Raw genomic sequence first — 16922 nt, 5'->3', positions numbered from 1 at the left:
ATATCTTACTGAATATTTGTAAAGTATGTGAATGATGCAGAAACAAGGAAAATGGAAAATATAAACATAATTTAAAATAATATAATGGATATTGTTACTATCACTGATGTTTTTATTAAACCAAGTAAGGGAATCTTCCCTTTCTTTGTTGCTGTTTATTTGTTATTTTATGTAGTTTCAGCTGGCCTAGAACTCACTATGCAAACCAAGCTAGCTTGAAACTCAGAGATTTGTCTGTCTGCCTCTGATTTCTGAGTGTTGGGATTAAAAGCATGCATGCCCACAGACAGCATTTGTTTAATATTAGACACTAGAACATGAAGTTTTATCTGAGGTATTTCTCTGATGTGCTTATGAAGCACAACTCAGAAGTACAGGACTAGGTTAGAACGAAAATGGCTACTTGGCGGCATTTCCATGTAATTTTCCACATCAGTAAATCAGCCATGACCTGGTTCCAATGGTCTTTCTTTGCATGCAATCCTTGCTAGTTAGAAACACTCTAATTACTTTAGAGACAATGAAACAGTATGAAGAGGCAGCCACTACTTCAATCATTTATATCCACACAGATTATGACCGTCCCTGGACCAGAGGTTTCCTACTCTATTGCCCTACTAAATGATGGTAAGAATTTTTATACTTCATAATTAATTGGGAAGTCTTGGTCTCAACAATATAATAATGGAAGTGTCTTGTAAACTATACATATAACTCTCCCCTTAGGGGCCAAATAATTCTTTTCATAGTGTCTAAAGTATACCTAAAGCAGTTACTAATAGACTGAATTTTTAAACACACCAAACCTTTTCCTGATTAAGATAGACACGAAAGTGAATTTTGCATGAAAGAGAGTAAAAATTAGGCTACTCTAAATTGAGACTGTTGGATGGGTAACTTCAGAGCCATCTGTAGTTTCAATCGTTATGAATTAAATATGGTGAGAACCAATGATAGCACTGCATTCAGGCTAGATGTAGGAGTGGGGAGAGGTAGTACCTTGTGATTTCTCATGCAACAGAGTTGATTTAAAGCCAACTGTGGGATCACATGAGGCAGGAGGAGTGCTTTGAGTTCAAGACCAAGCTGAGCTGGACTATTCTGTGAGACCTATTCTTAAACAAGTGAATGAACAGACAAATACAGTTGAGTTTCAGCCAGAATGAGAGACCTGGTGTGCAATGGTAGCTTTTTCCATTGCAAATAGACTCTTTGCCATTATGTCAAATCTCTATGGAAAGATAAATATTTATTATTTATGATACTGAATGTCATACATCTGGGCAGCAATTGTGGCAATCAGATAGTACACTTTGCTCCAGCCATTTCAGAAAATGGGCTTTTTATAGTGGGAATCTATTGGAGAGCTCCAGGAAAACTGATAAATAGTGGAGGCAAGCAAACAGGGTCTAGGATAGTAACTTGTGATTCTACTTGGTTTGGGTTATTCACATACCCATCTCCAAACATTACCCAATTGATGTCTAGCAACCTGTTTGCACTCTAAGAACACAATTTGCAAAGATTAACATATACACCTCTCTCCGAACAACAGGCTTCCTTTTCCTGTTAATAAACAAAAGACAAAATCTATTCAATAATACTCCCCTTATGTTCAGGTATGAGATCAAAAAGGTAGATCTGGCCTGAACTGTTTTTGGGTGCATGCATGCATAGTTAACTGTGTCTTCAAAGTGAACTTTAAGGTAGAATCTCCTATTTACCATTTTATGCCTATGTCATGCATATGAAAAAACCAGATGCATTGTGGGAAGAGATATGTGCATTAGAAAAATGACTGTGTAATTACGTCTGCCAATCAAAGTAGAGGACCATTCAAACTACACCCCTTAGTAACCAAACTCTTCCTTTTCTTGAAACCCATAAAAGGAACCCCAAACAATAATTGGGGCCATTGAATAATTTTCACTCACATGGCTCAATACTTTCTTACATTGTAATATGATATTTATATCATTTCACTTTGAATGAAGTCACATTACTAATTTTGCAAAAAATGTATTTTGTATGAAAGATATTAAAAATAGACTACTCTAAATTGAAAATGTTGAACTGGTGATTTTTAGAGTCATTTGAAGTTTTAACATTTGTGAATAAAATATATTACAAATATATTATTGGCAGTCTCTGACAAAATAAGTAACTATATTTTAAACTCATATCCTGTTAGCATCATGTCATGTTCTTTTACATAGCTTCAAAGGGCAGAAAAGTGTTATTTCTTTTTTGAAATTTGGAAACACTCCAAAGCCACTTAGTGGCCAACATCCATGCACATTTTGTTCATTTACAGTTATTGAATATATCACTAGGAACCACAAGGTACAGCTATAACATGATTCTATCAGTCTGCTGACAATCATAAAAAAGTCCCAAAGAATTTACAGAAAGTGAATTATAAAAAATTTTTAAATCATGACATTTGTTAATAAAGAACTTAAGATTATTTTCCAAAGTTTCCATGTCCATACCTCTTTAAATATACAAGCAGCTAAAAATTTACAAAACACCAGGCTTTTATTCCTTGAAAACAAGTCTAGATTATATATAACCACTGAACATTTATTTTCTGAAAAAGTACATGTGGTTTTAGACTATATCACCCATTTAAATATCATTTAATATCCTCAAAAGGATGAAAAAGTAATGCTAGGGGCAAAAGGAATCCAGAATATTAATTTTAAGGATACTTTCAGGATGAGGTGAAAATGGGGATGAATAAAGGAATTAAGTCCCACAGAAATTTTAAAAATAAAATCCATAAAAAGTTAGAAGCCAAATATATATATATATATATATATATATATATATATATATATATATATATATATATATATATATATATTAGTAAATTAGAAAAGAGTAAGAACTGTAGAACATAATTCTTACATTTCTAGCTTCAGAAACAAGTTAGGCAAGTGAACATAATGGAAATGCAGGGGAAAATGTGTTTTATGTCTAGAAAATCCATTTTCCATTAGACATTCAGAAGTCTTATAGGGTATGTGGGCAGAAATGATGGCAGGTAACTAAAAATACATTTCTGGACATAAGGAGTAAGATATGATGGCTATAAATACTGAGGTATCTTAATGGTTGTTGAAACCAATAAAGGAGGAAATTAACAGTGTAGGTAATGAGGAAAGAGAATTAAGAAGAGAGGGGCTGAGGTGTAGCTTAATGGTGTAGCACTTGTGGAGAGTGTACAAGTCTCTGAGATCACCAGAAGAGCAACAACAATAAAATACAACAAGGACAACAACAACCAACATTTGTAGTACTGTTAAGTAAAAAATAAAAAGAATCTCTATTGCTATGGTTAAAAGTCTCAACATTGAATCCTAAGGAACTGTTATCAGCCATTCATCAGATTCCTCTAACCTCAAGATTTTATATATCCTCTTATCTAATGCAAAGTTCTGTCTGACTGCATGGATCATAGATGTTTCAATATATGTCTACATCTTCTTCTTAATAAATGTTGTTCTTGGATACTTCCTTACCAACCCAGTAAGGAAGCACTTCATCTCCTATTTGGAGAGGCTAAAATGTGTGGAATATTTATTGACTCTACCTTCTACCCAAGTATAGTTCACTATTAAACCTTGTTGCCTCTGTACTAAAACTAAAATGTAATCCAGCTGCTCTTCCCACATTCATGTTTCCCACTCTCACTTAAACCATATTTAGTCTCCAAACGGTTTCAGTATTTATTTTCACTCTATTATAATGGACTGACATGGGTGGATGTACTTATCGCAAAGAAGCAATAAAAGTTTAAAGGTTAAAGATATGCAAATTAACCTAATTTGATCATTACCCAATGTAAATCCAAAGCCAAAATCACACTCTGATTCAAGAATATGTAAATTTGTAATATGGTAATAAAAAGTAAAACAAACTTGAAAAAATTAATTATGGTGGCCAAAAAAGTCTTACTGAAAGGATGATGTTGTAGTAAAATTTAAAGGCTCTGAAGATATGAAACGAGTACAATTGTAAGTAAAGCAGTCTAGTAGGAAATCCTATGTGGTTGAAGCATGTGTATTATTTGGCAGCCAAAAGGGATCAGTGGGGCAGGAAAAGATCAAGTGAACAGGCATGTAGAATACAATCAATTAAGGCCTTTTAGGCTGAAGACTTCAACTTTTATTTTGATTCAGAAGAGAGTTATTTAAGGATTCTGAGCAGAGTAGTGGCATGCCTTTATTAATCTGACTTTTCTCTTCTATTTTCCTATCTAATAGTTGTTCTGAGATGTGCAATAATTTTTATCATCCTTGTCTTGATCACCACTTTTCAATGGTAATGATTATTTTTCTGACATGCACACATACATTTAAGCTCAATTCCTTTTCCTGTTTATGTTTTCACATCACTCATACACACACACACACACACACACACACACACACACACACCAAAACAGGAACAACTTATTAATATCTATCTCTAATTATCTCCTTCCAAGAAAGTAAGCTGCTTAAGGGCAGGAATTTTCACAACTGTTACCTACTAGCGAGTACTGAGGCCACATAACACATATTTAATATAAAACAGTTATCAAAAATCAATCTGTATGATGTTGACAACATATATATGTTATATATATATATATATATATATATATATATATATATATATGCACAGCATTTAGGTTTAATGATGATTTATGGTTTAAGGGGTGATCCTGGAATAGAAATAAGGAAATTAGGAAATGAAATCTCATGAGGGTATCATCATAAAATCACCAGCCAGATGGCACTACTCAAATCTAATCCTTACCAGCCTCTCACAGTTATTTGTAAATATCACATCTAATATTATGCTAATCACAAATTAATATCTATTCCTAGATGTTGAAGTTATAGGGGCTCAATTCTCTGATTTTATATGTTACCAATGATTGTATATGCAATATGATCAGGAAAGCAAAATATTTCCCTACATGGGCAATCTGTGTTCTAACTTGAGGCTCTAGAGAAAACACTAGTTTATTCCTGTGTTTTTTCCTTTCTTGAAACTAAAATCTGCCAAGGAATAATATTAAAATAATGTTCTTTCAAGTAACATATATCTTACTTAACATTCAATAATTAAAACTGAATTGATGATTTTATTGCTTTAAATTGACTTCCTAATCCATAACAATTTTGTATAACATTTATTCATGTGATTGGCAGTTTCAATGTAGGCAATATATTAATGTTCTTTCATAGTATTAACCTGAATTGTGAGAGGTGATGTAATCACATTGCTTTCCATAGCAAGTTCTTCAAAGTTGTAATGTATATTTCTCCACAACCCAAATACGATATTATCAATCTTGCTTGTTTAGCATGAGGTTACATGATAAACAGAAGCAGAAGTTCTATCCTGCAGCAGTAATAGATGTTTGGAGTTTCAAACCCAACAGGAAAAATGGGTAAAATGCATGAAATAAGAAATAGAAACAAAGAAATGCAGTTGGTACAAAACATATTGTAAAGTAATCATTTACTGATCAAATGTGGCAGTTGCTCTTCTGTAGGGAAGAAAGTACATAATTATTAGGAAAGTATGTGAAACTGCTTAAGTAATATAAGCAAAGCTATTTTGCAGTATGACTGTAAATAGAAATTTCTGTGGTGATAGAACTGTTGTGCCTTATACTGCCCAGTTGGGAAGCAATTACATAGAGGGACTCTTAAGCATTTAGGAGATGGCCAGTAGAACCAACTGAATCTCATGTTATGTTTAATAATAATTAAATGTGAATACACATCTATGACTGGTAGCTATCTCATCAGACCATCCAGACATGGATGATAATTTACTTCATTTTTGTGTTCAGCTGGGCAAGCTAATTGACAACTAGGTCAAAATACAAATGATGACATGAAGAGTTTTCTTGTTTCTATTTACTCATAATAAAGTCTATAACATCACAAAGTAAGGGAAATTATAGAAAAAGGTTCTACAGTTTAGTCTAGACAAAGGACAGCAAACATACAGTATAGGTGTCTAATATGAAGGATTAGGAGTCAACAGAGAATCGCAAAATCTGTCACAATGACCAGAGCAATCATTAGGCCCAAATGGCTCCTTGTCACTATAACCTCATACCACCAGTCCATTACTTGAGTGGTAGTTCTTCAAGAAATGTAATGTTGTATAATGTAACTCACTAGCTTATCTTTCCATTCTCACTGTGGCAGATATTCTCTACTGACTGGTTAACCTCTCAGCCACGGGACATGATTACATAGCACAGCTTTAGTCCTCAAGTTTCTGAAGAACCTTTGCTTTCTTGAAGCAAGCACTATCCTTTCTCCTCTCTTCTTCCTGATGGAATATGCATTTCTGAGGAAATGCTAGGAAGAATCTATAAGTTTCTGAGTTGATACTGCTGGGACACAGAATCCATACTTTATCCTACTTCTGACTGCCTATTATAAAAGACCAATAGACCTCTTTTTGATATACTTCTGATAGATGTACTGCGATTTGGAGCTAAAAAGCAATCTCAGCAGATATGATTTATTTCATTATTGAGTTACTTTCATAAGGAAGTAGTTGGAATTTGTTCTTTAATTTGTTTCTCTTTTCACACATGTATAGGATGTGTTCTGAATACTGTGTCTCCACAACATCCCTTATCTACCTTTTGCCTCTATCAACCATCTCTCCTCTCTACCAGTCCCTTTTTCCATCTTTATTTTGTTTAGTTTTGTTTTGAGATCCAGTGAATTTAATGAGGGACACCTATGTGACCCTAGGTTTGGCATTCTCATTTAGAACCTGGTGAGCTCACCAGTGTTTTTTCCATTTACCTATGTAATCAGAGTAGGTTTTAGGAATAGTTATTGTATATTGAGCTAAGTGCTTGGTAATATAATGGTGGACAGCAGCTAATGTATATTCAATAAAGAGTCAACATTCTCAGAAAGCAAAGCTCTGCAAATACTTAAACATAGTGTCATGAGATAAAGACTAAAAGAGCATGGGATTTTTATGACTGACATAGAAGACTTCCTGAAGTAATTAGCATTTAAACTAAGACCTGGATAATGAGCAAAATGTAAGCACACAAAGAACAAAGAAAGTGTACAAGTCAGCAGGTACTAGAGAAGAGAAAACATAGCTAAAAGGAAATGAAAATAGGTCACCATCAATTGTGTAAGGGCATGTGGAGAAGGAGCCAAGTAGAGCAATCAATTAGACTAGAATTTTAAGGCAGGCCAACTCTTACAACATAGCATAGACTGTGCTTAAAAATCAACAAATATAGGGGGGTAGCTTATGGGAAGAGTACAAGCCTAGCATGCAGAAGAATTTTTATTCCATTCTCAGAATGGAAAAAGGCAACGAATAAATTAGAAATGTCTCAAAATAGGGAGGCAAGAATTCAGCAAGTCTGAAAAAACTACCCCAGAGTCTACATAGAGAGTGGTATGCTCATTTTCATAATTTAAACAAGACACAGTAGTAGAAGAGAAGAGATAAAGAAAGGAGACTGGGGTTGAAAGCTATTTAGACAGAAAATATCTTTCCTAGAGCTTAACAATGATATTTACAGAGGGAAGAATCAAGCATGACTTTAGATTCCCAAAATGAACAACTGAATGGGGTTCAGGGTTCATTGGTTAGAAATCATAAGAGAAAAATTGTTCCATTTGGATAAAAGGCTTGGCAGAGGGCAAAGATGAGTTCAATTTTGTATCTATTCAATTTCAAGTTCCTGTGGGAAATTAAAACAAAAAGTAAACAGTAGGACATTCAGGTCAAATCCAAAAAGAATTTCTTCAGCTAAAAACGTTGATAGGTAGTCATCATCAGACTGAAAACACACATAGATATGCTTCACAAAGAGTATAAGCAGCTAGAGACAAAAGCAGGGATGATACTTAAGGCATGCATCAAAACTAGCTTGGTGAACTGTAGATTGTGCATGGGCTGAGAATATAAACTGAGATTTAAAAAATTGAATCAGTTTTACTCATTAGGTAAGTAATTTATTCCTTCTAAAGTTGGTAATTTTTAAGAACCGAAGCCAACAAACATAAACCAAAAGCCATTTACTCAAAGAATCCAAAGACTTAACTAATGTGAGGAAAGACTTGAGACAGCTACATTATTATGGATCATGAGATTATGGGAAATAGGATCTGTGAGAAATCACAGTGTAAATAGAATGGGCCAGCCCCCAAAGCTCTATTTTTTTTTTATCATGAACAAGCTTTCCTCTTAGCCTATTACTAGTTTATATTCCACAAGTTCACTACATTAACACTTGTTCTCAACTCCCTTTCCCAAAGAAGCTTCTCTTTGAGAAGCCATGGATTTTCATGCTGAGATTTAATGGTTAACTTTCTAACACCAATTGGTTTCATTTGGATATTTCTTTCCATACCTACTATGTCCTGGTTAACCAAACAGTTAACACATCAGCACTTGCAAAAGACTGACTCTAGAACTTGTCCTAAGAGGAAATAGAAGTAGGTCAAAGTTTTTCCCCAAATATTGGCTCCCCATTAAAATTTGTTCTTTTTTTGATAGGGTTCTAGTGTAACTTCTCAACTTGAGATTGAATCTCCTTTCTGGAATTCAGTGCTCTATTTGTGTGATCACCAGCTTAAATCAAGCTCCCCAGGAATTTTCACTTTCCTTCTCCAGTTCAGGTTTGCACATAAATAGCACATCACTGCTAAGACTTTGCCTCAGAGTTTAAAATTTATTTTACTTTCCCCCTCCATGCTAACATTTTTTTTCCAAATTAAAAATGCCTAGCAGAGCTTTCTAGTATTTCATGAGATTTACTTTTCTCTGTCATCCTGCATTTTTTGCTTCTGTTTTCATGCACAATTAAAAAATAAGAGCCCAGTAATAATTAATGTATAAGAGCACACTTAAGGTAAAGCTTCATGCAGAAAGAATCATGATTCTACAAATATTTACCAACTCTTTATATAATCTGCATTAAGATGAACAGTTGTATCAAAGAAAAGAGACAATTTTAGCCCTCATACTCTTTAGACTAATTTGTGGGACAAATACAAAATGATTAATTACAAGATTTGTGTTTTATTAATAATTTGAATAAGTATCAGTGTAAGAAAAGCACAAAATTGTTGATGAGAAAAATCAGACCCAATGTGAAGAAGTAGTGTCTCTAAGAGCTGTTACTTTTTGTTATGCTTTGCATATCAAGTCGTGATTGGTAGCTGGTGAATCTAGTAATTGAGAGCTGATAAGATTACAGAAGCTCTGATTTCATCAATGGATCAACCACTCATTGGTTCAAAATTTGTTGGCATTAGATGAAGGAGGTAGAAGCATTCAAAGCTGGGGCCTCAGTAGAGGAAGAGCTACTTCCTCTACTTAGGTGAGAGATAAGACCTCGTATGGTATTTTGTCCTTGGCCCCTTCCACTGCTGTTCTCTCTCTGCTTCCTAGGCACTAGAATTTTGTTTTTTACTAATTGCTTAGCTCCATCATTGTCTTTGTCATTGGGGGCAAATTATTTCACCTCACCAAATTCCAGTCTTCTCCTCATTAAAACAGGATAGCAAGCCAAGCTTTTGAGTTGAATTAGCATTTGTCATCTCCTATTATCCCAAGCTGTAGTTTAATAGAATACCTTCATTATAGCTAACACATAGTTTGACATATAAAGCAGCTCTTACCTTTTATGAATGTTTCCCCAAGAAGCATTGATATTCTCTGTTATCATGTGTACTTTTCTGGTATCATCTGCAGAATAGTCCCGAAGAAGTTTCAGTGCCAAATCATTTGCCACATCTACATTTAGCTGCCATTGGTGGAGGTCTTTGGCCAACTGCTATAGGTGTGTATAGGAAATAAAATTAATGTCACTTTTATCCAGTGAGGTTCCAGGTGGGATATCTTTAAATATTTCATAAATAGTTACTGATTCTTCAGGTCACAACATATCACTACATAATTGTTATGAATGCATCCCAAGTCAGTCTACTATGATGACGTAAATTACCATGCTTTTCAGAACAGAATTTCAAATGCAGAATCTTAAGCGTTAATTCATTTCAGGTTCTTCAATTTGGTACCAATAAGTTGGGAATAAAATAAGCTTAATTTTCTTTATAACAAGAGAGAATAAACTATAAATGAGTCACTTATAATTGCTTAGAATGTGGCCTATAACAAAATCAGGTGTGATTTTCTGGTATCATCTGCAGAATAGTCCTGAAGAAGTTTCATTGCCAAATCATTTGCCACATCTACATTTATCTGCCACAAAAACCATGCATTTCCTCTCTTCATTAACTTGTTGAATTGTTTATGTAATTAGTGCCATCTACTGGCATTTAACTAGTTCTGCATACAGAAAATGCTGAACAAAAAGTGCTGTTAACACCCAATTTCTGAAGGATCATAATACTTTAAAGATACTGCATTTAATATTCAAATACAAGTTAAGATAGAAAACTCTTTCTAAACCAAATAACTTATGTGTTTTTCTTTGTTTGTTTTTGATAACTGAGTGTAATTAAACTAGTCATTTCTTCACTGGAAAGAAGTCAATCAAGGTCATGTATGATATGGAAGCATATCAAGCCAACACTGCCACATGTAGGCGAGATCCACATATTAAGATAGCATTAAAGTGTTAAGACATTTATATTTAATACAATGTGGAGAGCTAAGTTATTTGCGCATGAATAGAGAAATATGAACAGGCAACTAATTGAAGAGACAGAAAAAATCATTTTATAAAAGAGAGAAACTTAACTTTCAAGTAATATAATTATTAAATCAAGAAGGTACAGTTTGGTGATAGTAAACCAAAATTCATATTGGGGAAAACTAGTAAAATTCTTACATTCTATTTTTGGAAACAATATTATGATAATTGGGCAATAGATACCAAGTGACTCCATAATAACACTTAGTACACATTATCCTAATAAAACATTCAAACAGATAAGTGTATTGTAAGATTAAAATATTTCACCAAAAGAGTAATTTTAATATTTACTGAAAGGATATTAGAAAATAACCAATGAATGTGCACACAAATCATGGTAAAGAGAACATAATTGGTCTGAGGCTGTAACTCAGTGGTAGAGTGCTTGTACAAGGCATAGGTTCAATCCCCATTACCTAGACAACAACAAAGACAACCAGGAGCCATGAGGGGGGGTGGGGGGCGTGTGGTGGTGGCACACACCTTTAATCCCAGCACTTGGGAGGCAGAGCCAGGTGGATCTCTGTGAGTTCAAGGCCAGCCTGGTCTACAGAAAGAAATGCAGGACAGGCTCCAAAACTACACAGACAAACCCTGTATCAAAAACAAACAAACAAACAAACAAAACAAAACAAAAAAAGACAACCATGGCAAAACAGAATACATTTTAAAAACTAAATATGAAGAGAGTAAATAGCAATTATAGAAATTTCTGAATGGAAGAAACATTTTTGGGTAGGTAGGGAATGGGAGAGGATCTTGTATGGCTTGTGGGAGGGGAAGAATATGAACAAAATATAATTTAATTTAGTTTTTATTTTTTGTGTATTTTCTTAAGAATTTTTTATTTATTTGTACTATGTAATGAAATATATAAAAAGTTTTTGTGTGTTGGATATTTGTCATACTGTTTGGATACTGTGTGCATGTCTGTGTGTGTTGAGCTAAGGGATTCATGGAAAACTTTTGTTCTATGAGCTAACAATCAAGAGCTCGTTATCTCTTAGATCTATTTTCTGTTCTTAATCTACACAGTAATTTAGATGGAGTAACCTTGGTAAGAAGTCAGCTTTCCCCAGTATCATCTGTGAGCTGCTGTCTTGTTGGATCAGGCCAATAGGAAACACTGGGATAGAGCAGAATAGCAGAAAGGTTGTGTTGTTCCAGTCTAAGAATTTCTGGCATGTGCTGCGCAGCTGTACCATTCTAAGAGTTAGCATCAGATGGCTCTGGCTTATGGGCCTTTGTAGCTCTGAGTCTTCAGGTTTTAAAGTGATAGCATCTCCCTGAAGTTGTTAAATCTAGAGTTACCTATCTCCTGTAGTATTTTTCAGCTCTTCCCTAGCTATAGACCCAGTTCTCAGAATTATACTCCCTTTGTTTGAAGTATGCTTTGTGGTTTTCAGACTCAAACCTGATAAAATCAACAGATAGGGATCTCACAGCACATGACCATACCTATAGTTCCACAGAGGTCATTTAATACACCAAGTATCAGTTTCATAAAATATAAGACTTTACATCTGTTCAGTCTTAGAAGAAGACACACATTAATTTCAGCATGTGGGTTCATATCTAGGCTGGGCTCTTCCTCCATGCACTCACTCCCTTTCTATTTGTGTTCTAAGTTCTCCCTGCTCTGCAGGGTCCTTCTCTGCAGCCTTAGTGACTATCTTATCTTTAAACAACAGATTCTGAACTAGATTATCATCTTTTACTTTGCAGTTATACTCTTCAGAAATTAAATTCTCTTTGCCTTCACTTACAACTCATCACCATTCTGCCTTCAACATTCTAACAAAACTGTTTTGACAGACATCAATGCAACAAAATTGATTATTAATGTCCTAAATTCATCTTTTGAAGTTGCATCTATCTATCTGTCTGTCTGTGTGCTCTGTACTGAATTTAGTTCATCAGGCTTGGTGATAAGCACTTTTTTCTGTGGAGCCATCTTACTGGGTCTATCCTAATTTATTTATCTTGGCCCACAATTTCATCCTCTCCTATCTAACTCTGAAGTTTCTCTTATAGAAGGCCGAGTTTAGCTCCTTGCTTTAACACCAATCTTGACCTTGTAACTTGCTTTGCCTAATTCTAATGAGAAAGTAATAGAAGGACCAGAGGCTTAAGCTTGTTAGTTACTGAAACTTTGGTGGGAAGTAATTAACAGATTGCATTACCAATGGTCTGTACCTTTGGGAAGTTAGAGGCTGTCTTTTAATTGATGTGCAACAGAAGGTCCTATGGACTACTCTTAGTTCTTTGGGAGGGTTTTTTTCTTTTCTTTTCTTAGCTCTCTCTATTCTCTTATAGGAAGTAAGGTGTTTCCCCCTATCCATTAAGTATTATTATTTATAATGTTTGTATCTGATTCAATTGTCTATTCCTTATGATTTTCAATGGATTCTCAACCAGAGGAGAAAGGGACTATATCTACCTCCAAAGTAGATACATCATGAAGTTCCTTTATACCTGAAACTTCTACTCTCTCCTTGATTTATGTCCTTATCATCTTTCGCTCACAGTTTGCAATAACAGTTATTTTTATTTGTATATTCAAACTGGCCTTGTTATCTAAATATAACTGCCTGAGATATTTTTTTATTGCAATTGAAATGGTAACTTTGATGCTTCTAAATGTAAAATGTTTAAGTTGACATAAAGAATAAAATCCAAACTTTGCCTCTGCTAAGACAGACCACAAACATAAGTAGCACACCTATGTATCTACTTTTAGCTTTTGTTAGCTTTTCTTTCTTAGTGCAATTTTACAATCGTTTGCTTAACAATACAAATTTCTTAAAGTCAGTGAAAGACATCACAAAAGTGCAGATATCAGGGTTCTTAGGATTCAATCCAGATGGATGACACATATTTGCATATAAATAAATGTAAGGAAAGTAGTTGTATCTGTTGCAATTGAACTTTGAAGAACACAAAGCAGCTTTCTCAATGATTATAGCATTTTTGGAAAATTATTGTGCAAACTACGGTAAGATGCTCAATAGAAAGTAGAAAAAGAACATATTTGTTTTGGTTCTTTAAAATTTAGCTATGAATATGAATTAATGTTCTATAAATCTTTATTGGGGAAATAAAATTAATTCCTTCCTTTCCTGTGTGAATTAAAATGACCTATAAAATCCTTTATGGATTTATAATAGAAATGTTAAAATATGTGCAAGGAAGCTATTTCAAATGTAAAGCCTCTCACGATTAACTCTAAGACTCATCTATTAAACCTTTGACATTACCAAACAATTCTGTTTCACAAGGTAACATACCATACAGGATACTATTTAAGAAAATGGCCCTTATTTTCCAGCTTACTGGAAATGATTAATCTTTTCAACAGCTTTGAGGGCTACATACCAGTGCTGCTACTTTTCTTGTCCTTTCAACAATGACTACAAGCTGAGAGCAGGCTAGTAAATGTGTTATCGGCCAACCCATTAGAGTTCCATTATTTTCTGTCTTACATGGCTTCATGTAATGAATTTTTATAATTAAACTAATGGCACACAATTTATTTTTCCCCTCCTTACTTTCAGGCCCCATTTCTCTCCCAATTTCTTTGGAATAAGTTTTATACAAAAGGAAGAGAGGAGAGTCCTCCAAGTGCTTCATTACCTTAATTTCATTATGACATTTAGGAAAGCATTCTCTTTATTTGAGCTCTTGCTTTGATTTGCTGACTTCATTAAAAGGCTTAAGCAATGTTGTATTTAACAAGTCATCCAGATACCCCAGGCTTCTGAGATAAGTCTGGTTGAGAAGGTATAGAATTGGTTTAGTAGAAACTACCTCAAAAAGAATGTCTGAAATCCCCAGAAAGTAGCATTCTCTTGTGCCACCATAACCTGATTTCTAGGTAATTTTTCAAAACCCATGAACCTACTATGGGAGATTACATACACAGGCCTTTTTGACATGAGATTACACAGCTATACTTTAAAAATCTAGAAAAAATCTGTAGTCATGTGTCGATACAATTTTAAAAGCAGATTTACCATTACATAATCCACCTGTTAAACACATCTATTGAAGTTGTGTACTTTATTGTTTTTAGATTGAGTAAAAATGATGTGTAACCATTTCTACCATCCAATTTTGGAACAGTCTCTTCTCTACAAAATAAAATCTCATACTAATAATAGTAACTTTCCACTGTCCATTTTCTTTATCCCCAGTTATTACTTATATTATGTATAAACAGACAGAGACAATGTTATTTTCAACTGAGTTACATCAATTAGCACAATGACTTTGAGTTTTACCTATGCTATCATATTAGACTCACAATGAATTTTTATCATTAATAATATTTCACTTTTGGATGTACCACATTTTGTTTATGTATTTATTTGCTGATGGACAGATGGATTGATTATGCCTTCTGGGTATTATTATGGTTGGTACTACCACGGACTTCAGTACACATTTTTTCTGTCTATTTTTATTCTTTCTGAGTATATATTTAGCAACAGAATGCTAATGTTTATACTGTTGTAAACTGATGAATATTTTTCCATTTTTTCACAGTTTATTTATTTTTACCTATTTTGAGTTTGTTTTCAGGAGACAGGGTCTCATTACACAGCTCTGGCTGTCATGGAACTTGTTATGGTGACGAGATGGCCTTGAAACTTTAGTGATCCTTTTGTCTCTTTATTCCAACTGCTGAGATTATAGGTGTGTCCTACCACATCTCAACAGATCATTTGAAATTCTCATTAAATTCCAAATATTCTACATCCTTGTTAGTGCTTTTCATAGTCTGACATCTTTATTTTAATGAATATAAAGTGCTATTTCATCATTTTTCAATGAAATATATTTTCTCAACAATAATGATAACCATATTATCATTTGTTTAAGGGTGTCTATTTTGGAGAATTTTTCTATTAAAATAATTTCTGCAACTTGGTCATTTGTAATTTTTGTTATTGAGTTATTAGAGTTTATATATTTTCTTGAATACATTATTTATCACAGATACTATTTAAAATATTTTCTCCTTTCCTATGGCTTGTCTTTAAGTCATTGGCATTGTTTGAAGGGCAAAAGTTTTAGCTTTGATCAAGTATAATTTTGGGTCTTTTCTTTTATTACATTTATTTTTGGGTGCTGTGTCTGAGAAGATATTGCCTAATAATATTTCTACCAGTATACTTTCTTGAACTATGTTAAAGCTTTATTTTTTTTTGTATGGGTGTGGCATGTGAATGGGTATACAACTTTGTACATGAATATGCATTCCAGAAGATGGTGACCAGTGTCCATTTTTTTTTTTTTTTTTTTTTTTTTTGTGTGTGTGTGTGTGTGTGTGTGTGTGTGTGTGTGTGTGTGATTTTTCGAGACAAGGTTTCTCTGTGTAGCTTGAGGCTTTCCTGGAACTTGCTTTGTAGACCAGGCTGGCCTCAGACTCACAGAGATCCACCTGCCTCTGCCTCCCAAGTGCTGGGATTAAAGGCTTGTGCCACGACCACCTGGCCCAGTGTCCTATTTTAACACTGTATCTATGCATTTGAAATAGGGTCTCTCCCTGAATCTCACTTGCTTTTCTTGACTAAGATAGAAGTCAGCAATCCCCAATGATACTTTCCCTGATCCATTTAAACTAGGTTTACAGGCAATTATTGGACACCCAGCTTGTTACATGGATGCTGGGATCCATACTCTAGGATTCAGGATTGCACAGTAAGTGACTGTAAATCCTGAGCCAACTCTCCAGCCCTTAAAGTTTTAGTTCTTGTGTTTAGTTTTACAATTCATCCTGGAATAGTTTTTTTTTCAAATCTTTAAACTTTAATTATTTTTAAGTGTTTACTTTAAATTAACAAATGAAAATTATATAATTTACAGGATACAATGTGATATATGTATATGTATGTATATTGTTACTACTTTATGATAAATAACTTAATCTGCCATCTCACATAATGTTTATTTTTTTGTATTAGAGCATTTGAATTGTGGTTTTAAAAACATTCAAAGGCATACATTAATTTATTATTAACCACATCAGCATATTGTATAATAAACTTTGAGGATTGAATCATTCTTACTGAAAACTTGAAACATGATCTCCACCATAATACAATAAACTTTTTGTAACAACTATTTTTATATCCACTTGTGTAATAAGTTTGGAGTGATTGGATTCCCTATCTAAATCCATATAATATAGTAA

The 16922-nt window shown here is 33.9% G+C and overlaps 1 protein-coding gene across 4 annotated transcripts in view; it reads right to left on the bottom strand.

Moving 5' to 3' along the window:
• Dmd (dystrophin) overlaps window positions 1-16922 on the bottom strand; it is a 1920150-nt gene that overhangs the window by 521438 nt on the left and 1381790 nt on the right. For all 4 annotated transcript variants that reach the window (XM_036174407.1, XM_036174408.1, XM_036174405.1 and 1 more), the window contains one exon: window positions 9687-9841. In XM_036174407.1, the coding sequence (XP_036030300.1) occupies window positions 9687-9841 (155 nt within the window). The remainder of the gene's footprint in view (window positions 1-9686; window positions 9842-16922) is intronic.

The sequence above is a fragment of the Onychomys torridus genome, chromosome X (assembly GCF_903995425.1).
Source record: "Onychomys torridus chromosome X, mOncTor1.1, whole genome shotgun sequence".
NCBI lineage: Eukaryota > Metazoa > Chordata > Mammalia > Rodentia > Cricetidae > Onychomys > Onychomys torridus.
This window is presented reverse-complemented; position numbering and strand designations above follow the sequence as displayed.